General features: G+C 44.7%; 1 protein-coding gene across 1 annotated transcript in view; it reads right to left on the bottom strand.

Annotated features, from left to right (window-relative positions):
- The window catches only part of TSPAN33 (tetraspanin 33), an 88,334-nt gene extending 65,252 nt beyond the window's left edge, over positions 1-23,082 (bottom strand). Inside the window, exon 1 of the mRNA XM_040413484.1 lies at positions 22,899-23,082. Coding sequence (XP_040269418.1) covers positions 22,899-22,997 — 99 coding nt within the window. The 5' untranslated portion in view covers positions 22,998-23,082. The remainder of the gene's footprint in view (positions 1-22,898) is intronic.
- Between the last annotated feature and the right edge of the window lie 459 nt (positions 23,083-23,541).

The raw sequence follows: 23,541 nt of genomic DNA on the forward strand, positions 1-23,541 counted from the left end.
CTCATGGGAGGGGTGGACTTCAATGACCAGATGTTGTCTCCGTATTTAGTTTCCCGCAGAACCAGACGCTGGTATAAGAAGGTGTCTGTATATTTAATTCAATTGGCGCTGTACAATAGTTTTGTTCTCTACAGTAAGGCTGGGAGAACACGATCTTTCCTCAAATTCCAGGAAGAGATCATCGAGAACCTCCTTTACCCAGGAGGTTCCGTGGCCCCATATCCCAGTGTAGTTAGCCGTCTACACGAGCGACATTTCCCCAGTGTCGTTCCTGGTACCTCAACCCAACCGTCACCCCGAAAAAGATGTCGTGTCTGTAGCAGGAGTGGAATAAGGCGTGACACCCGCTATTTCTGTCCTGACTGTCCGGACCACCCTGCCCTATGCTATGGAGAGTGTTTCCGGAAGTACCACACACAGGTACACCTAGCATAGGGATTGCATCTCACAGGACAGGCACACAGGGCTATTAGGGCCCTTTTACTCTCAGCTGCTGCAAACCTCTCCTTTCACCTGGGATAAAGTGCATAACGTACTTCGCCACATCTTTGGGCGATTTGCGCTTTGCACATTGTCCCATGGGGAAGGAGAGGTTTGTTCTATAAAGGTAAAAAAAACTAAACAAAAAAAAAATTACCGGTAAGTAAAAAAGTTAAAAAAGTTTAAAAAAGTTAATATGTTCTGTTCTAAAGTTAATAAAGTTATTGCTTTGCGGCCTGGTTTTTTCTTTTTTGTTTTGTTTTTTTTACCTTCCAGGTGGACCAACCGATCGACCAGCTGCAGCACTGATGTGCATTCGGACAGAAGCATTGCGCTGCTGTCAGATTACACGCAAGTCGGTGTATGCGGCGCTGCAAGACGAGATTTCTCCTCTGCAGTAAAAGATATGTTTGCCGAGGCATATGAGCTGAGGAGGTGGCGGTGTTCATATACTTTGGCAAACACTTTGTATATATAAAAAAAAAAATCCCGGCAATGATTTATTCATCCACATCGATTAATGTGAATGGAGAAATCTGGTTTGCCAGGGCATACGAGCTGAAGTGGGTATGGATGTTGGGCGGAGCTCCTATGTCCTGGCAGACGCCTTTCCCCTCCTTTTTCTTTTTTTGGCAGAGATTTTTTCATCCACATTGATCGATGCGAATGAAGAAATCTGTGCCGTTCATTTTTTTCTTTCAGCCCAGAGGCTGAACGGAAAAAAAAAATCTCATTACCTGTATGCTCAATATAAGGAGAATAGCAGAAACTCCTAATGCTGGGCATACATGTAATGATTGCGGAGACCCTCAAATGCCAGGGCAGTACAAACACCCCACAAATAACACCATTTTGGAAAGAAGACACCCCAAGGTATTCGCTGAGGGGCATATTGAGTCCATGAAAGATTGAAATTTTTGTCCCAAGTTAGCGGAAAGGGAGACTTTGTGAGAACAAAATCCAAAAAATCAATTTCCGCTAACTTGTGCCAAAAAAATTTTTTTTCAATGAACTCGCCATGCCCCTCATTGAATACCTTGGGGTGTCTTCTTTCCAAAATGGGGTCACATGTGGGGTATTTATACTGCCCTGGCATTTTAGGGGCCCCAAAGCGTGAGAAGAAGTCTGGTATCCAAATGTCTAAAAATTCCCTCCTAAAAGGAATTTGGGCCCCTTTGCCCACCTCGGCTGCAAAAAAGTGTCACACATGTGGTATCTCCGTATTCAGCAGAAGTTGGGGAATATGTTTTGGGGTGTCATTTTACATATACCCATGCTGGGTGAGATAAATATCTTGGTCAAATGCCAACTTTGTATAAAAAAAAATGGGAAAAGTTGTCTTTTGCCAAGATATTTCTCTCACCCAGCATGGGTATATGTAAAATGACACCCCAAAACACATTCCCCACCTTCTCCTGAGTACGGAGATACCAGATGTGTGACACTTTTTTGCAGCCTAGGTGGGCAAAGGGGCCCACATTCCAAAGAGCACCTTTCAGATTTCACAGGTCATTTACCTACTTACCAGACATTAGGGCCCCTGGAAAATGCCAGGGCAGTATAACTACCCCACAAGTGACCCCATTTTGGAAAGAAGACACCCCAAGGTATTCCGTGAGGGGCATGGCAAGTTCCTAGAATTTTTTATTTTTTGTCACAAGTTAGTGGAAAATGATGATTTTTTTTATTTTTATTTTTTTTCATACAAAGTCTCCTATTCCACTAACTTGTGCCAAAAAATAAAAATTTCCATGAATTCACTATGCCCATCAGCGAATACCTTGGGGTCTCTTCTTTCCAAAATGGGGTCACTTGTGGGGTAGTTATACTGCCCTGGCATTCTAGGGGCCCAAATGTGTGGTAAGGAGTTTGAAATCAAATTCAGTAAAAAATGACCTGTGAAATCCGAAAGGTGCTCTTTGGAATATGGGCCCCTTTGCCCACCTAGGCTGCAAAAAAGTGTCACACATCTGGTATCTCCGTACTCAGGAGAAGGTGGGGAATGTGTTTTGGGGTGTCATTTTATATATACCCATGCTGGGTGAGAGAAATATCTTGGCAAAAGACAACTTTTCCCATTTTTTTTATACAAAGTTGTCATTTGACCAAGATATTTATCTCACCCAGCATGGGTATATGTAAAAAGACACCCCAAAACACATTCCTCAACTTCTCCTGAGTACGGGGATACCAGATGTGTGACACTTTTTTGCAGCCTAGGTGGGCAAAGGGGCCCATATTCCAAAGAGCACCTTTCGGATTTCACAGGTCATTTTTTACTGAATTTGATTTCAAACTCCTTACCACACATTTGGGCCCCTAGAATGCCAGGGCAGTATAACTACCCCACAAGTGACCCCATTTTGGAAAGAAGAGACCCCAAGGTATTCGCTGATGGGCATAGTGAGTTCATGGAAGTTTTTATTTTTTGTCACAAGTTTGTGGAATATGAGACTTTGTATGTAAAAAAAAAAAAAATCATCATTTTCCACTAACTTGTGACAAAAAATAAAAAATTCTAGGAACTCTCCATGCCCCTCACGGAATACCTTGGGGTGTCTTCTTTCCAAAATGGGGTCACTTGTGGGGTAGTTATACTGCCCTGGTATTCTAGGGGCCCAAATGTGTGGTAAGGAGTTTGAAATCAAATTCAGTAAAAAATGACCAGTGAAATCCGAAAGGTGCTCTTTGGAATATGGGCCCCTTTGCCCACCTAGGCTGCAAAAAAGTGTCACACATCTGGTATCCCCGTACTCAGGAGAAGTTGAGGAATGTGTTTTGGGGTGTCTTTTTACATATACCCATGCTGGGTGAGATAAATATCTTGGTCAAATGACAACTTTGTATAAAAAAAATGGGAAAAGTTGTCTTTTGCCAAGATATTTCTCTCACCCAGCATGGGTATATATAAAATGACACCCCAAAACACATTCCCCACCTTCTCCTGAGTACGGAGATACCAGATGTGTGACACTTTTTTGCAGCCTAGGTGGGCAAAGGGGCCCATATTCCAAAGAGCACCTTTCGGATTTCACAGGTCATTTTTTACAGAATTTGATTTCAAACTCCTTACCACACATTTGGGCCCCTAGAATGCCAGGGCAGTATAACTACCCCACAAGTGACCCCATTTTGGAAAGAAGAGACCCCAAGGTATTCGCTGATGGGCATAGTGAGTTCATAGAACTTTTTATTTTTTGTCACAAGTTAGTGGAATATGAGACTTTGTAAGAAAAAAAAAAAAAAATCATCATCATTTTCCGCTAACTTGTGACAAAAAATAAAAAGTTCTATGAACTCACTATGCCCATCAGCGAATACCTTAGGGTGTGTACTTTCCGAAATGGGGTCATTTGTGGGGTGTTTGTACTGTCTGGGCATTGTAGAACCTCAGGAAACATGACAGGTGCTCAGAAAGTCAGAGCTGCTTCAAAAAGCGGAAATTCACATTTTTGTACCATAGTTTGTAAACGCTATAACTTTTACCCAAACCATTTTTTTTTTACCCAAACATTTTTTTTTATCAAAGACATGTAGAACTATAAATTTAGAGCAAAATTTATATATGGATGTCGTTTTTTTTGCAAAATTTTACAACTGAAAGTGAAAAATGACATTTTTTTGCAAAAAAATCGTTAAATTTCGATTAATAACAAAAAAAGTAAAAATGTCAGCAGCAATGAAATACCACCAAATGAAAGCTCTATTAGTGAGAAGAAAAGGAGGTAAAATTAATTTGGGTGGTAAGTTGCATGACCGAGCAATAAACGGTGAAAGTAGTGTAGGTCAGAAGTGTAAAAAGTGGCCTGGTCTTTCAGGGTGTTTAAGCACTGGGGGCTGAGGTGGTTAATGTGACCTATAAACTGTACAAATGAATTGAAAAACAAACTGAAATCTTTTAGGTGGAGGGAAGAAAACAAAAAACAAAAATAAAATAATGTCTTATAACTGGGGATGCAGCTTGGTCTTTCCTGAAACTTCCTTAGTCGCATCCCACAGCAAAAGCCATGGTCCACAGAGAGCTTCCAAAGCATCAGAGGGATCTCATTGTTAAAAGGTATCAGTCAGGAGAAGGGTACAAAAGAATTTCCAAGGCATTAGATATACCATGGAACACAGTGAAGACAGTCATCATCAAGTGGAGAACATATGGCACAACAGTGACATTACCAAGAACTGGACGTCCCTCCAAAATTGATGAAAAGACAAGAAGAAAACTGGTCTGGGAGGCTACCAAGAGGCCTACAGCAACATTAAAGGAGCTGCAGGAATATCTGGCAAGTACTGGCTGTGTGGTACATGTGACAACGATCTCCCGTATTCTTCATCTGTCTGGGCTATGGGGTAGAGTGGCAAGATGAAAGCCTTTTCTTACGAAGAAAAACATCCACGCCAGGCTATATTTTGCAAAAACACATCTAAAGTCTCCCAAAAGAATGTGGGAAAAGGTGTTATGGTCTGATAAAACCAAGGTTGAACTTTTTGGCCATAATTCCAAAAGATGTTTGGCGCAAAAACAACACTGTGCATCACCAAAAGAACACCATACCCACAGTGAAGCATGGTGGTGGCAGCATCATGCTTTGGGGCTGTTTTTCTTCAGCCGGAACTGGGGCCTTAGTTAAGCTAGAGGGAATTATGAACAGTTCCAAATACCAGTCAATATTGGCATAAAACCTTCAGGCTTCTGCTAGAAAGCTGAACATGAAGAGGAACTTCATCTTTCAGCATGACAACGACCCAAAGCATACATCCGAATGGCTTCACCAGAAGAATATTAAAGTTTTGGAATGGCCCAGCCAAAGCCCAGACCTGAATCCGATTGAAAATCTGTGGGGTGATCTGAAGAGGGCTGTGCACAGGAGATGCCCTCGCAATCTGACAGATCTGGAGCGTTTTTGCGAAGAAGAGTGGGTAAATCTTGCCAAGTCAAAATGTGCCATGCTGATAGACTCATACCCAAAAAGACCGAGTGCTGTAATAAAATCAAAAGGTGCTTCAACAAAGTATTAGTTTAACCCCTTAAGGACACAGCCTTATTTCACCTTTAGGACCAGGCCATTTTTTGCAAATCTGACCAGTGTCACTTTAAGTGGTGATAACTTTAAAACGCTTTGACTTATCCAGGCCATTCTGAGATTGTTTTTTCGTCACATATTGTACTTCATGACACTGGTAAAATGAAGTAAAAAAAAAAATCATTTTTATTTATAAAAAAAAAAATACCAAATTTACCAAAAATGAAGTAAAAAATTGCAAATTTCCAAGTTTCAATTTCTCTACTTCTATAATACATAGTAATACCTACAAAAATAGTTATTACTTTACATTCCCCATATGTCTACTTCATGTTTGGATCAATTTGGGAATGATATTTTATTTTTGGGGGATGTTACAAGGCTTAGAAGTTTAGAAGCAAATCTTGAAATTTTTCAGAAATTTTCAAAAACCCACTTTTTAGGGACCAATTCAGGTCTGAAGTCACTTTGTGAGGCTTACATAATAGAAACTAGGGATCGACCGATTATCGGCCGATATTCAGGATTTTGATCGTTATCGGTATCGGCATCTATTTTGCCGATATTCCGATAACGTATGGGGAACACAGATCGCGCTGCTCTCAGCGATCTCTCTGTGTTCCCTCAGCAGCACAGGGGACAAGGAAGCAGTGTCTCCCTCCCCCCTGTGCCGCTGCCGCCAATGAGATGAGAGAAGACAAGAGGAGGGGAGGGGCTGTGGCCACTGCGCCACCAATGATGTTAACTCACTCATTCATTCAAATTGAACAGGAGGCGGGAGCTGGCTGCAGAATCACATAGCCGGCTCCCGACCTCTATGAGCGGTAGCTGCTATCTGCGGTAGTTAACCCCTCAGGTGCCGTGGATCACAGCTACCGCTCATAGAGGTCGGGAGCCGGCTATGTGATTCTGCAGCCAGCTCCCGCCTCCTGTACATGAATTAATGAGAAATTTATGTTCATTGGTGGCGCAGTGCCCCCCAGTATTAATCATAGGTGGCGCAGTGCGCCCCCCACCCCAGTATTAAAAACATTGGTGGCGCAGTGAGCCCCCCCGCCCAAGCCCCCCCAGTTTTAATCATTGGTGGCAGTGGCCACAGGGTCCCCTCCTCCTCTGATCGGAGCCCCAGCAGTGTAAGCCTGGGGCTCCAATCGGTTACCATGGCAGCCAGGACGCTATTGAAGCCCTGGCTGCCATGATAAGCTCCATGCTGCTGTGTGCACAAAGCACAGAGCAGCAGGGACAGTGTGAGATCCTATTCCCCCTGATAGAGATCTATCAGGGTGAATAGGACAAGGGTTCTAGTCCCTAAGGGGGCTAAAAGTTAGTAAAAAAAAACAAAACAAAATATTAAGTATAAATGAAAAAAAGATTTACAAAAAAAAACCTACACATTAACAATAAAAATATTAATTTTCAGCAGATTTGTGTAGGATTTAAAAAAAATAAAAATAAAATGAAATTTCACAGAATATCGGTATAAATTATCGTCTATCGGCCTGAAAGTTCACAAATTATCGGTATCGGTATTGGCCCTAAAAAATCTATATCGGTCGATCCCTAATAGAAACCACCCAAAAATGACCCCATTCTAGAAACTACACCCCTCAAGGTATTCAAAACTAATTTTACAAACGTCGTTAACCCTTTAGGTGTTTCACAAGATTTAATGAAAAATAGAGATACAATTTCAAAATTTCACTTTTTTGGCAGATTTTCCATTTTAATATTTTTTTCCCAGTTACAAAGCAAGGGTTAACAGCCAAACAAAACTCATTATTTATGGCCCTGATTCTGTAGTTTATAGAAACACCCCATATGTGGTCGTAAACCGCTGTTCGGGCACACGGCAAGGCGCAGAAGGAAAGGAATGCCATACGGTTTTTGGAAGGCAGATTTTGCTGGACTGGTTTTTTTGACACCATGTCCCATTTGAAGCCCCCCTGATGCACCCCTAGAGTAGAAACTCCAAAAAAGTGACCCCATTTTAGAAACTACGGGATAGGGTGGCAGTTTTGTTGGTACTAGTTTAGGGTACATATGATTTTTGGTTGCTCTATATTACACTTTTTGTGAGGCAAGGTAACAAGAAATAGCTTTTTTTTTTTTTTTGTTATTTACAACATTCATCTGACAGGTTAGATCATGTGGTATTTTTATAGAGCAGGTTGTCATGGACGCGGCGATACCCAATATGTATACAATTTTTTTATTTATGTAAGTTTTACACAATGATTTCATTTTTGAAACAAAAAAAATTATGTTTTAGTGTTTCCATAGTCTAAGAGCCAAAGTTTTTTCTGTTTTTGGGTGATTATCTTGGGTAGGGTATGATTTTTGCAGGATGAGATGACTGTTTAATTTGTACTATTTTGGCGTACATGCAACTTTTTTGATCACTTCTATTACCTTTTTCGGGAAGTAAGATGGTCAAAATTTCAATTTCCTCATAGTTTTTATTTTTATTTTTTTTATCGCGTTCACCGTGCAGAGAAAGTAACATGACCATTTTATAGATCAGGTCGTTACGGATGCGGCGATACCCAATATGTGTAATGTATTTTATTTTTTTAATTTTTATTCAGTGATAAATGTGTTTTTTTTTATCTTTACTTTTTTCACTTTTTTTTTTTTTTTTTTACCCAGACCCACTTGGTTCTTGAAGATCCAGTGGGTCTGATGTCTGTATAATACAGTACACTATATAGTGTATTGTACTGTATTTTACGAACACTTTGTCTGAACAGATCTATGCCTTTAGCACAGATCTGTTCAGCACCATGGACAGCAGGATGCCTGAGAACCCCCCCCGCGCATTTAGCCGAGGTGCCTGCTCAATGATTTGAGCAGGCACCTTGTTCCGATCACCGCCCGCCGGTGATCGGAACAACACATGACGTACCGGTACGTCATGTGTCCTTAAGGACTCAGGAAACATGCCGTACCGGTACGTCATGTGTCCGTAAGGGGTTAAGGGTGTGCACACTTATGCAACCATATTATTTTATTTTTATGTTTTTTCTTCCCTCTACCTAAAAGATTACCTAAAAGTTTATAGGTCACATTAAAGGTGGAGAAAGTTCTGAAGTGGCTGGTCTCAGAAGATCATGGAGTTGAACATGCTGGATGTGGAGGTCCTGGGCTGGTGTGGTTACACGTGGCCTGCGGTTGTGAGGCAGGTTGGATGTACTGCCAAATTCTCTGAAATGCCTTTGGAGACGACTTATGGTAGAGAAATGAACATTCATTGCACGGGCAACAGCTCTGGTAGACGTTCCTGCAGTCAGCATGCCAATTGCACACTCACTCAAACGTTGCAACATCTGTGGCATTGTGTTGTGTGATCAAACTGCACATTTCAGAGTGGCCTCTTATTGCGGGCAGTCTAAGGCACACCTGTGAAATATTCATGCTGTGTAATCAGCACCTTGATATGCCAAACGTTGTTTTTTTTTGCGGAGCTACGTAATGGAGTGCTGTCTACATCTTTTGCGGCCCCATTGAAGTGAATAGGCCGCACCCGAGCCGCAAAAAACTGCGGCTAAGATGCGAACCAGAACAACGGTTGTGTGCATGAGGCCTTAGGCTACTTTCACACTTGCGTTGGGATCGGATCCGTCTGGTGTCTGCACAGACGGATCCGCTCCTATAATGCAAACGCTTGCATCCGTTCAGAACGGATCCGTCTGCATAACAGTTTTTTTTCAAATCAGATTTTTTCACTTCGTGAAAACTCAGATCCGACAGTATATTCTAACACAGAGGACGCTTCAAGTTAGAATATACTAAAAGAACTGTGTACATGACTGCCCCCTGCTGCCTGGTAGCATCCGATCTCTTACAGGGGGCTGTGATCCGCACAATTAACCCCTCAGGTGCCACACCTGAGGGGTTAATTGTGCGTGTCATAGCCCCTGTAAAAGATCAGGTGCTGCCAGGCAGCAGGGGCCAGCCCCCCCCCCCTCCCTCCCCAGTTTTAAATTCATTGGTGGCCAGTGCGGCCCCCCTCCCTCCCCTGTATTTAATTAATTGGTGGCCAGTGCGGCCCCCCTCCCTCCCTCCCCAGTATTATATTCATTGGTGGCCAGTGCGGCCCCCCTCCCTCCCCAGTATTATATTCATTGGTGGCCAGTGCGGCCCCCCTCCCTCCCCCCTAATTAAAATGACCGACCCCCCATCATTGGTGGCAGCGGAGAGTTCCGATCGGAGTCCCAGTTTAATCGCTGGGGCTCCGATCGGTTACCATGGCAGCCAAGACGCTATTGCAGTCCTGGCGGCCATGGTTACTTAGCAATTTTAGAAGCATTATACTTACCTGCGATGTCTGTGACCGGCCAGGCGCTCCTCCTACTGGTAAGTGAAAGGTCTGTGCTATAAGCAATGCGCCGCACAGACCTTTCACTTACCAGTAGGAGGAGCGCCCGGCCGGTCACAGACATCGCAGGTAAGTATAATGCTTCTAAAATTGCTAAGTAACCATGGCAGCCAGGACTGCAGTAGCGTCTTGGCTGCCATGGTAACCGATCGGAGCCCCAGCGATTAAACTGGGACTCCGATCGGAACTCTCCGCTGCCACCAATGATGGGGGGGGGTCGGTCATTTTAATTAGGGGGGGGGGCCGCACTGGCCACCAATGAATATAATACTGGGGAGGGGGGCCGCACTGGCCACCAATGAATATAATACTGGGGAGGGAGGGAGGGAGGGGGGCCGCACTGGCCACCAATGAATATAATACTGGGGAGGGAGGGAGGGGGGGCCGCACTGGCCACCAATGAATATAATACAGGGGAGGGAGGGAGGGGGGGGCGGCACTGGCCACCATGAATATAATACTGGGGAGGGAGGGGGGCCGCACTGGCCACCAATGAATATAATACTGGGGAGGGAGGGGGGCCGCACTGGCCACCAATGAATTTAAAACTGGGGAGGGAGGGGGGGGGTCTGGCCCCTCCTGCCTGGCAGCACCTGACCTCTTACAGGGGGCTATGATACGCACAATTAACCCCTCAGGTGCGGCACCTGAGGGGTTAATTGTGCGGATCACAGCCCCCTGTAAGAGATCAGGTGCTGCCAGGCAGCAGGGGGCAGTTATTACACATGGGGCAGTTATTACACAGTTCTAACTTGAAGCGTCCCCATCACTATGGGAACGCCTCTGTGTTAGAATATACTGTTGGATCTGAATTTCACAATCTAACTCAAATCCGATGGTATATTCTAACATAGAGGCGTTCCCATGGTGATAAGGACGCTTCAAGTTAAAATATACCATCGGATTGGAGAAAACTCCGATTTGATGGTATATTAATAGGGACTCCTGACTTTACATTGAAAGTCAATGGGGGATGGATCCGTTTGCAATTGCACCATATTGTGTCAACGTCAAACGGATCCGTCCCCATTGACTTGCATTGGAAGTCTGGACGGATCTGTTTGGCTCCGCACGGCCAGGCGGACACCCGAACGCTGCAAGCTGCGTTCGGGAGTCCGCCTGCTGAGCAGAACGGAGGCCAAACTGTGCCAAACTGATGCATTCTGAGCGGATCCGCATCCACTCAGAATGCATTGGGGCTGTACGGATCCGCTTGTGAGAGCCTTCAAACGGAACTCACAAGCGGAACCCCGAACGCAAGTGTGAAAGTAGCCTAGACAGATTTGGGAACAATATTTGAGTAATGGGTCTTTATGTAGAAAATGTTTCAGGTCTTTGAGTTCAGCTCATGCAAAATGGGAGCAAAACCGAAAGTGTTGCATTTATATTTTTGTTCAGTGTAGATAGATGTACACCTGGGCAATGCAGGGTATATATACTAGTACAGAATAAAAGCAAGATGTTATATTTCAAATGTCTTGTAACAGGTATTTATGTAGAAACAATGCACAGAAAAAAAAATGAGGTCAAAACTCAGTGACAGCGTAGTATCACTTACACTGCCAGAAGACAGGTTCATCTGATAGCATCAGGAAAGTGAATGCAACAATGCAAGGAAACTCCGACCACAAGTAACACATATCAGAGAGCCTCAGGCATGTGCTATCACAGCTCTGGTCTTGCATTTAGAATTAGTTCAAGCACTAGCTCGGCTAATAATAATGTAGAGACTGATACTATTTAGCATTTCAGTTACAATAGTATACAGGCCAGCCTAGAACAGGCAAAGGCATATGATAAGATCTGGGAATGCCATTTGGAAAATGTGACCCTGCCTTTGCCCAATTTAAAGGAAGAGCTGCAGTTGTAGCCGTAAAAAAAAGAAATGCATACAATGGTGAAGAAAAAGATGACGTGTACATGTTACTTATTGTATGCACTGACCTCTTTTTATTTGTTTCTATCGTTTATAACTGTAGCCTAGAGCTGTACTCCATTGATTTTGAGGTACACGGCTCCTGTTCTCATGACTGGTGGGGGTCCCAGTAGTTGGATCCTTACTAATCCAACTGAAATACCACTTTACCTCTACACATTGCGGATTACGTCCCCATACAAATTCATTGTTTCTGAGCTGCTAATTGCCGTTTAGGGTACTTTCACGCTAGCGGCAAGGAACTCCGCAGGCTGTAGACATGTCGTAGTTTTATTCCGGCCGCCTCTCGGCATGTTAACTGTGCTGCCGCCGGAGAGGTAGTCCGGGAACACGTGTGCACTAGCGGCAGCATGGATCCGACAGCTGTTCACCCGCCAGAACAGCCTGCCAGAGTTCCTTGCCGCTAGTGTGAAACTAGCCTTAGGCTACTTTCACACTAGCGTTCGGAGCGGATCCGTCTGATGTTTCATCAGACGGATCCGCTCCGATAATGCAGACGTTCGCATCCGTTCAGAACGGATGCGTCTGCATTAAAACTTAGAAAATTTTCTAAGTGTGAAAGTTGTCTGAGCGGATCCGTTCAGACTTTACATTGAAAGTCAATGGGGAACGGATCCGCTTGAAGATTGAGCCATATTGTGTCATCTTCAAGCGGATCCGTCCCCATTGACTTCCATTATAAGTCTGGACGGATCCGCTCGCCTCCGCACGGCCATGCGGACACCCGAACGCTGCAAGCAGCGTTCAGGTGTCCGCTCACTGAGCGGAGCGGAGGCTGAGCACTGGCAGGCGGATGCATTCTCAGTGGATCCGCCTCCACTGAGAATGCATTGGGGCCAGACGGATGCGTTCGGGGCCGCTCGTGAGCCCCTTCAAACGGTGCGCACGAGCGGACACCCGAACGCTAGTGTGAAAGTAGCCTTAGATGCACAATCTTCTACCCAGAAATAAAGATTTAGGTGCCCACATCAGGGATCCTTCCCAATAATTTCTCAGATCATTGGCCCATGTAAACAGTCCTTGAAGTTACTAATCCACAGTAAAAGGAGAATTTAAAGATCCATTCATGGCATTTATGTTGTGTACAATTGCCTAATATGTACCTAGTACTCAAATTGCTCTCTAACGGGTAAAACCAGTTTCATGTTTGGCTCGCTGGTTCGGCTATTTTTAGAACTCCCATAGAAGGACCTAGGCCCTTTCTGGCGATAGGGGAACCCGCACCTATCTGACTTTGATAGTGTATCCTAGCGGTAGTACTTTTCCTCTGTGTGCGCAATGGACTGCACACACACCCACAGAAGTCCACATCTTCCTTTTTTTGCATGGAGCTAGGGTCTGTGTGGAGAAACCCAGGGCATGCACTACTACTTTGGTCTGTGTCTTATAGAACACTGGGCTGGAAAGCATTGTCTCTAGTGGTCCCCAGGTCCGTGTCTTAAAGGGGTATTCTGGTTATGGAAAAATAATCATCAGATCATTGGGGGGCCCACTGATTAATAAAATGGAGGCCACATACCCTGTGGAGCCCCACAGAAATGGACAGAGCAACTAGTCAGAAAAGAGTGCTGCTGCTCTGTTGATTTCTATGGGAGCCCCAGAGATAGCTGTGTAACTGTCAGCGGTGTGAACTCCACCAATCTGATAGTTATACCTTATCCTGTGGATAGGTGCTAAACTTCTATAACCGGAATACCTCTTTAAGTGTGTATATGAAGCTATATGCATAGGAGACAATTACTTTATTATAAATATATTCCCAAACACCTTTCCTTATAATAGTTATAATGGCTTGTTTTGTCCAAGGAGCAATCATCAGGGGAAATAAAATGGCTGCCGTCCTCATGGGCGTCCGCGGGGAGGGGCAAGGGCCCCCCCCTGGGGCCAGCAGAAGTGGGAGGGTGGCGGCAGGGCACATGGAGATGAACACTTCCATTGTGGAAGCGCTCATCTCCATAGTCATCTGTATCGCCGTCCTCAGGACAGCGATACAGATGACTGTGCTGAGGCAGGGGAGGGAGAGGCGTGTCCCTTTCCCTTCCTCTGATAGGCTGCTGGCCTAGTGCCTGCAGCCTATCAGAGGCCGGCGCAGGCGGCGCGATGACGTCATCGCGCCGCCTGAGCCGTACAGTGCGGGACACAGGCCGGAAGAGGCCTGCATCGCATCGCTGCCAAGGAGGTAAGTATAAGGGTTTATTTTTTTTGTGTACAATACTGGTGGCTATTGGCATATAATGGGGGGCTCTGGCTACTGGCACATAATGGGGGGCTGTCATTACTGGCACATAATGGGGGGCTGTCATTACTGGCACATAATGGGGGGCTGTCATTACTGGCACATAATGGGGGGCTGTCATTACTGGCACATGATGGGGGGGTGTTATTACTGGCACATTATTGGGGGCACTATAGGGGCATCTACTGAGGCCACAAAGAAGGGGTGTTTTATATGGGGGGCTCTGTACAGTAGAATTTTATACTGGGACACATTATGATGGGTACTATGAGGAAGGGGAGAGAGGAGTACTATGAGGTCATCTACGGGGGGCACTAAGTATGGGTATTTTATACTTGCAAATTATGGGGGACACTGAGGGCATCTACTGGGGCATTTTATACTGGTACATTATGGGGGGCACTAGGAGGAAGGGGGGAGAGGAGCACTATGGAGGCATTTACTGGGGGCACTATATAGGGGTATTTTATACTGGCACATTATGGGGGCACTATGGGGACATTAGCTCAACTGGGGGCATTACAAGGGGGTATTTTTTGCACTGTCACATTATAAGTAGAATTATTTCTACTGGGGGGGGGCATTATGGTGGGCTTTATTACTCCCACATGGTATGACCCCCTAGTAGCAGCACCAGCCTCTCTCTGCTCTGCCCCTTCTCCAAATCCTTATTATGAAATCTTTCTCATTAGGATAAAACACAACATCAGCTCCGCCGAGCCCCCGGCCAAAGTGTGGAAGTGGAGTCCGAGATCCCCAAGGGTCAAGCCAAGTAATTGTAAGTTTTTATGTGAAATATGTTTGTTATACACTGCGTGCAGAATTATTAGGCAAATGAGTATTTTGACCACATCATCCTCTTTATGCATGTTGTCTTACTCCAAGCTGTATAGGCTCGAAAGCCTACTACCAATTAAGCATATTAGGTGATGTGCATCTCTGTAATGAGAAGGGGTGTGGTCTAATGACATCAACACCCTATATCAGGCATAATTATTAGGCAACTTCCTTTCCTTTGGCAAAATGGGTCAAAAGAAGGACTTGACAGGCTCAGAAAAGTCAAAAATAGTGAGATATCTTGCAGAGGGATGCAGCACTCTTAAAATTGCAAAGCTTCTGAAGCGTGATTATTGAACAATCAAGCGTTTCATTCAAAATAGTCAACAGGGTCGCAAGAAGCGTGTGGAAAAACCAAGGCGCAAAATAACTGCCCATGAACTGAGAAAAGTCAAGCGTGCAGCTGCCAAGATGCCACTTGCCACCAGTTTGGCCATATTTCAGAGCTGCAACATCACTGGAGTGCCCAAAAGCACAAGGTGTGCAATACTCAGAGACATGGCCAAGGTAAGAAAGGCTGAAAGACGACCACCACTGAACAAGACACACAAGCTGAAACGTCAAGACTGGGCCAAGAAATATCTCAAGACTGATTACTCTAAGGTTTTATGGACTGATGAAATGAGAGTGAGTCTTGATGGGCCAGATGGATGGGCCGTGGCTGGATTGGTAAAGGGCAGAGAGCTCCAGTCCGACTCAGACGCCAGCAAGGTGGAGGTGAAGTACTGGTTTGGGCTGGTATCATCAAAGATGAGCTTGTGGGGCCTTTTCGGGTTGAGGATGGAGTCAAGCTCAACTCCCAGTCCTACTGCCAGTTTCTGGAAGACACCTTCTTCAAGCAGTGGTACAGGAAGAAGTCTGCATCCTTCAAGAAAAACATGATTTTCATGCAGGACAATGCTCCATCACACGCGTCCAAGTACTCCACAGCGTGGCTGGCAAGAAAGGGTATAAAAGAAGAAAATCTAATGACACCCTCCTTGTTCACCTGATCTGAACCCCATTGAGAACCTGTGGTCCATCATCAAATGTGAGATTTACAAGGAGGGAAAACAGTACACCTCTCTGAACAGTGTCTGGGAGGCTGTGGTTGCTGCTGCACGCAATGTTGATGGTGAACAGATCAAAACACTGACAGAATCCATGGATGGCAGGCTTTTGAGTGTCCTTGCAAAGAAAGGTGGCTATATTGGTCACTGATTTGTTTTTGTTTTGTTTTTGAATGTTAGAAATGTATATTTGTGAATGTTGAGATGTTATATTGGTTTCACTGGTAAAAATAAATAATTGAAATGGGTATATATTTGTTTTTTGTTAAGTTGCCTAATAATTATGCACAGTAATAGTCACCTGCACACACAGATATCCCCCTAAAATAGCTAAAACTAAAAACAAACTAAAAACTACTTCCAAAAATATTCAGCTTTGATATTAATGAGTTTTTGGGTTCATTGAGAACATGGTTGTTGTTCAATAATAAAATTAATCCTCAAAAATACAACTTGCCTAATAATTCTGCACTCCCTGTACACATATAGACTACACTGTGCCACACAATATACAGTATACCGCTACACTGTGTAGTCTGTTCTATAAGCACCATTGTTTTGTGTCGGCAGACAGAACATAATCTGGAAGTGCCCCTCCCGAGACCAGGCTCTGGATCCGCCACTGCACAGCACATGCGTTATTATACTTTGTGATAATGAATATACTAATAGGACAGTGCCAATTTAGTTTCTCATAATGATTGATCCCTGGAGGGAAACGCCAAATGGAAAAGGATTTAGGAAAACTAGAAGAATGGTCAGAACTCTGGCAACTGAAATTTAATGTGGATAAGTGCAAGATAATGCACCTGGGGCGTAAAAACCCAAGGGCAGAATATAGAATATTTGACACAGTCCTGACCTCAGTATCTGAGGAAAGGGATTTAGGAGTAATTATTTCAGAAGACTTAAAGGTGGGAAGACAATGTAATAGAGCAGCACGAAATGCCAGCAGAATGCTTGGATGTATAGGGAGAGGTATAAGCAGTAGAAAGAGTGAAGTGCTTATGCCGCTGTACAGAACACTGGTGAGACCTCACTTGGAGTATTGTGCGCAGTACTGGAGACCATATCTCCAGAAGGATATAGATACTCTAGAGAGAGTTCAGAGAAGAGCTACTAAACTGGTACATGGATTGCAGGATAAAACTTACCAGGAAAGGTTAAAGGACCTTAACATGTATAGCTTGGAAGAAAGAAGAGACAGAGGGGATATGATAGAAACTTTTAAATACATAAAGGGAATCAACTCGGTAAAGGAGGAGAGCATATTTAAAAGAAGAAAAACTACCACAAGAGGACACAGTTTTAAATTAGACGGGCAAAGGTTTAAAAGTAATATAAGGAAGTATTACTTTACTGAGAGAGTAGTGGATGCATGGAATAGCCTTCCTGCAGAAGTGGTAGCTGCAAATACAGTGAAGGAGTTTAAGCATGCATGGGATAGGCATAAGGCTATCCTTCATATAAGATAGGGCCAGGGACTATTCATAGGATTCAGATATATTGGGCAGACTAGATGGGCCAAATGGTTCTTATCTGCCGACACATTCTATGTTTCTATGTTTCTAGACAAAACAAACCATGTGCTATGCCAGGATTAGCTGAGCGGACTTTTAGCTTAGCGAAGGGGGCACAAGCAGGAGCCTGCTCCGCTTTGCTAATCCTGGCATACCCATGTGCTATGTCAGCATTTAGTAAACCTCAGGGGGCACAGGCAGGAGCAGCAATGTGCACTCCTGTCTATACGCCATTCTCTGCGGCCCCATTGATAGAGTGCACAGTCTGTACTCTGTACACTGCTGAGAAGTCAGCGATGTGGAGAATAGTGAATTTAAAGCGTGCAGGAAATCAGGGCTTTAGGGGGGAATAACTTTAGTAAAAAGACAAAATCAATAAAGTACATTAGAAAAATTACTTTTAGGGCATTTGGGACATTTTATAAAAAAACTTTCTTAAAAGTTTAGTTACTCTAAGTATTTTCAATTTCTTAATTCCCAGAGAACCCTTTAAGGTGTATACAGTACACCGGGGGAGATTTACTAATCAAAATACACTATGAATCATGAGTGCAGCTGGCCTACATGCTTTGTACAACATTTATTAAGTGTTTTAGATGCTTTCTGGCTTCTCCAGCAAGGGAATCGGTCAAGATACAACAATGGCCCAGATTTATTAATGTGTCCGCGCCAAAAATCTGCTCAAAAAGTGGTTCAAATTGGCACATCTAGGGTTTAGCAGAAAGAGGTGGAGCTTCATGGGAATTGGGTGGTGTGCAATTCCCATGCATGCAGCACTTTTTACCCCATCTAAAATAACGGATCTCAGACCGAAATGGCAAAAACATGCATGACTGAGCATAATGATGCTTAAAATACAGGATCCGTTTTTTCAGATTTTTTTCGGCTCAGAAGAACAGAAAACTAAACATAATGTGAACTCAGCCTTATCATCCAACTTATTTCAGACTGTCAAGTTTCACTGTGTAAAAATTAGACAAGATTAATAATTCTGTCCCACTGGGTCTTCTCGGACATCACAGTATGCACAGTTTACCTTCCCGTCTCCAGATTGTAACTAAAGCAGTGCTAACTGCAACCCAAAAGAGCATTAGAGACGGCCACATGTTCATGGTTCCTGGTGCAGATTTGGAAGCCAAAATCAGGAGTGGATCATAAAAGGAGAGAAAGTATAAAGGACAGATACAACTTCTCTTTTTTGACTTCACTCCTGATTTTGGCTTCAAAAACTGCATCAGTGTGACCATACCCTTAGTAGTAAGCCTAAATTCAGGTACCCACAGCCTAGAGTTCCCGTGCTGTTTCTCCTACACCTTGTGGAGCACGGGAGGTTGACATATCTGGGACGTAATTCAAGAATGCAGCTGAGGGTATGACCGCACGGTGTGGCACTTGTGACATGGTCCTGCTGTGTTTGAGTACCACGTGCTTTGATGGGCCGCAGCGGGTTCTAATTTAACTAATGAGACCACACTGTTTCGTCAGTCTGTATTGTTAATGGCTGCGCAGTAGGGCTGCACGATATGGGAATTTTGTGCAATTGCGATTAGGGCCCTAAAAATTGGGATAACGATATGTGATGCGATATTTTAAGGGAATTGTGCTAGAGGTCTATTTGCTTGGATTTTCCCATATGAGCCGCTGATGCGGCTGGGTATGACATAGTTATGGGGGATCTGTGGATGACGCTGTGTTGTGGGGGATCTGTGGATGACGCTGTGTTGTGGGGGATCTGTGGATGACGCTGTGTTGTGGGGGATCTGTGGATGACGCTGTGTTGTGGGGGATCTGTGGATGACGCTGTGTTGTGGGGGATCTGTGGATGACGCTGTGTTGTGGGGGATCTGTGGATGACGCTGTGTTGTGGGGGATCTGTGGATGACGCTGTTTTGTGGGGGATCTGTGGATGACGCTGTGTTGTGGGGGATCTGTGGATGACGCTGTGTTGTGGGGGATCTGTGGATGACGCTGTGTTGTGGGGGATCTGTGGATGACGCTGTGTTGTGGGGGATCTGTGGATGACGCTGTGTTGTGGGGGATCTGTGGATGACGCTGTGTTGTGGGGGATCTGTGGATGACGCTGTGTTGTGGGGGATCTGTGGATGACGCTGTGTTGTGGGGGATCTGTGGATGACGCTGTGTTGTAACATGGTTATAAGGGAAAATAATAGCATTTTGAATCAGGGCTGTGGAGTCGGAATCGAGGAGTCTGAGTCAGAGGCAATTTTGGGTACCTGGAGTCGGAGTCGGCAAAAAATTAACCGACTCCGACTCCTACTAGATTTAGATTGGAATAAAATTTAAAAAAGCAAGTTTAAATGTCCCAATTCACAAAAAGCTATAATTAATTACTGTATTTTATGGGGGCATCTGTGGGTGGCACTGTTATGGGGGCATCTGTGGGTGGCACTGTTATGGGGGCATCTGTGGGTGGCACTGTTATGGGGGCATCTGTGGGTGGCACTGTTATGGGGGATCATTGTGGGGGACACATATATATCATCTTATCTTATGTGTCACCCACAGATCCCCCCCCCCATAACAGTGTCCCTGTGTAGTGAATGGGGCCGGCATCTGTTTCTGTAATGGCAGCGGGGCCCAGTGCCTGCTTCATTCATAAAGTGGGCGGAGCAGGCGTGTGACATAGTGAGCTACGCTACGAGCGCCCACCCGGCCTCCTGACTGCTAAGAAGTTAGTAGTAAGTAGTACAGTGCTAGATTTAAGATGATTGGAATACTTTAACAATACCCACAAGTTAGATATGGTTACCGTATACTACAGTGAGCGGGGCCCGGTGTAGTAGAATACAGTGACTGCACCGGGCCCCGCTGCCATTACAGAAACAGATGCCGGCCCCCAGCTCCTCCTCCCTCTCAGCCTATTCACCGGACGGTCGCAGCGATCGCCCCATAAGACGCACTGCTATTTTTCCCCCACTTTTGCGAAAAATACGGTACTTCTCCACTGTAAGAATAAAGGCCAATGCATGCAGTGCGTCACGTTACCGCAAAACGAACACGTTAAGAGACCATGAAGAAGCATGGTTTTCATATGCTTCACTATATGGCACGCAACGCACAGTTAAGGAGCGGCAAAACTTATACTTTCCATTGTGTTGTGTTCCGCTGTTACAGGGAACGCAACGCCCATGGTTAACCTAGCCTCTCACTGATAACTGATTAAGTAAATATGTTTTTTGCAGGATAGACACTTGTATAAGTGAAGGGAATGGATAGTCAATAGTTCAAGACTGAAGCTGTAAACCATTTGAAAAACTGCTGTCATTCAGCTAAGGCTATAAAAACTTGTAAACTCTGATTGTTAGCTTAAACTTTAAACATGACTATGGGATTCTACTAGGAAAATCATGTTTTACAATAAATGCCCCTTCCTGGATCCTCCCACTGCCCTATCTTCAGCAGAAGATCAGCACACAAAGGAGAAGGCAGCAGCTTCCTAGCCAGTAGTTCTGTGGTAATGACATGTATGTTGCCTTTCTTTCCTTCGAGGAATGTATAAATACATTTGCATATTAAATACAGAGGAGTCGGAAGTACCAAAAACTGAGGAGTCGAAGTCGGACCATTTATCTATTTCACACTTGTGAAAAATAAGTAGGTAGACGTTCCTGAATACTAATAAATTCACAGCCTGATGAACGTTAAAAAAAAACAAAAAAAAACAAAAAAAAAAAACAAAACCTTTATTTAAAGTCCGTTTAAAAGGGGGGCAAAAAGCCTATATGTCACAGTCTGTGAGCTGCGGTTATTCATTAGAGCACGGCTCTTTAGGCAGGGTTGCACTTGATGCGATATTCTACCCTGAAGCCTTAGAGTGTGTATGTGATGAATGGATGGAGCCAAAATATACTGTCTATAGCTGTGTGGATTGAGCCAAAATATACTGGCTACGAGTGACTGTGTATAGCCAAAATATACTGGCTGCAGGTGAATGGCTGTGACTCATATACTGGCCGCAGGCTATATAATTAGGCTGGTCTGAACACTGCACTACATTAGAGTGTATATATGTCCACAGAGACTTCACTCATGTAGAGACAGTGCAACCAACTGTATCTAGCATCACGCGACCTATGAACCAGGTGGTACAACCACACCTGCATATACATCTAATAGGGCCACTTGCTATAAACACACTAGTGTCCATCTACACTGATTACCGTGCCCTATCTTCTGACTTGCAACTTATTAGCAACTACCAGCTAGCAAGCCAGACTTCTAGCCCAGTCCCTCAACTGTACAGAGGATTTATTCATTACCCTTCTCTGTGCATTTTTTGAGACTGATTGCCTGATGGTCACAGACTGTGACATATAGGCTTTTTGCCCCCCTTTTAAACGGACTTTAAATATCAGACCATTTATCTACCGACTCCACAGCCCTGTTCTGAATACAGAATGCATAGTACAATAGCGCTGGAGGGGTTAAAAAAATAATAATAATTTAACTCACCTTAATCCACTTGTTCGCGCAGCCGGCATCTCTTCTGTCTTGTTCTGTAAGGAATTGGACCTTTGATAAAGTCACTACGTTCATCACATGGTCCGTCACATGATCCATGGTGATGGATCATGTGACTGACCATGTGATGAGCGTAGTGACGTCTTCAAAGGTCCTTTTGCAGGTCCTGAAAGATGAAGAAAGAAGACGATGCTGGCTGCGCGAACAAGAGCATGAGGCGAGTTAATTTTTTATTTATTTTTTAACCCCTCAAGCAACATTTTAGTAAGCATTCTGTATTAAGAATGCTATTATATTTCCTTATAACCATGTTATAAGGGAAAATAATAAAATCTACAGAACACCGAACCCAAACCTGAACTTCAGTGAAGAAGTCGGGGTTCAGGTCTGGGTACCACATTCAGTTTTTTCTCACGCGCGTGTAAAACGCACTGCACTTGCGCTGAAAAAAACTGAACATCGGAACGCAATCGCAGTCAAAACTGTCTGCCATTGCGTGCCTACTCGCGCGGTTTTCCCACAATGCACACGCGACGCATCCGGATCAAATCCAGGACGCCCGTGTGAAAGAGGCCTTAGAGGGTATTCACAAGGGGGGGGGGGGATTTCTTGCAGCAATTTGGGCAACTGTCGATTGGCTCTGAATGGGATCCGTGCACGCCCTGCAGAAACAACCAGATGTCTGCAATGTAGTTTTCAGTTGCAGAAATTTCTGCAACAAATCTGCGGAGTGTGAACATAACCTAGGCCTGATGAATGAGGCCAATGTTAAAAGCTACCATGAAGCAGTGGGCATAGAGGCAGTGTGCAGCCAGTGCCCACACCCATGCAGTGACACAGCAGTACCCAGCACTTTCCTAGGACTGGAGTGTCAGCCCTGCAGCCCAGTGAGGAGCAGACCTGTGGCTTCTGCCATGTCCTGTGCCCCAGCGGTGAGCCACACACACGTCCACAGCACAACTCACCCAGAACAGCATGCTGAAGAAGAACAGCAGGTATTTCACCACAGGACTAACGAAGGAGAAGTCCTCCCCGAACACGGTGGTCGCCGCTCTCCTCGTCATGGCCGGATTCTCTGTGGGGCTTGTTTTGCAAGACACCCTAAGACATGTGTAAAGGGGGTGTGATTCATGTAGGAGCACAGCGACCCCTAGCGCTCACAGTCCCACAGCTCCTTGATCAGGCACCGGTCCCAGAGTACGCCTGCACACCCGGCCCGTCACCGCTTCTCCAGGTTACGTTTACCTGTTGCTGATTGGCGCGCCGCTCTGCAAGCTGCGCGCTGATTGGTCTTTTCAGCTGTCTGTCACAGTGTGCAGGCACGGACACCTGTATGGTGTAGTGGCTGGTCACTGAACCGAGAAACTAAACACGGTCTATAGACGCGGACGTGACGTGACTACTGCGGAGGAATTCATATCTGCTTTCTATATATCGTCTACAGGGGGCTAAAAATGGCGAGAATGGTGAGGCAGCCAATAGCATCCCAGCTTTCATTTTTTGTAGAGGTATTGGAAAATAAAAGCAGCACTGTTATTGGTTGCTATGGGCAACTGCCTAGTTTTAGGGTATGTTCTCACAGTGAATTTTGACAAGCTGTGGTTTATG

This window comes from Bufo bufo, chromosome 1, assembly GCF_905171765.1.
Source record: "Bufo bufo chromosome 1, aBufBuf1.1, whole genome shotgun sequence".
Taxonomy (NCBI): Eukaryota; Metazoa; Chordata; class Amphibia; order Anura; family Bufonidae; genus Bufo; species Bufo bufo.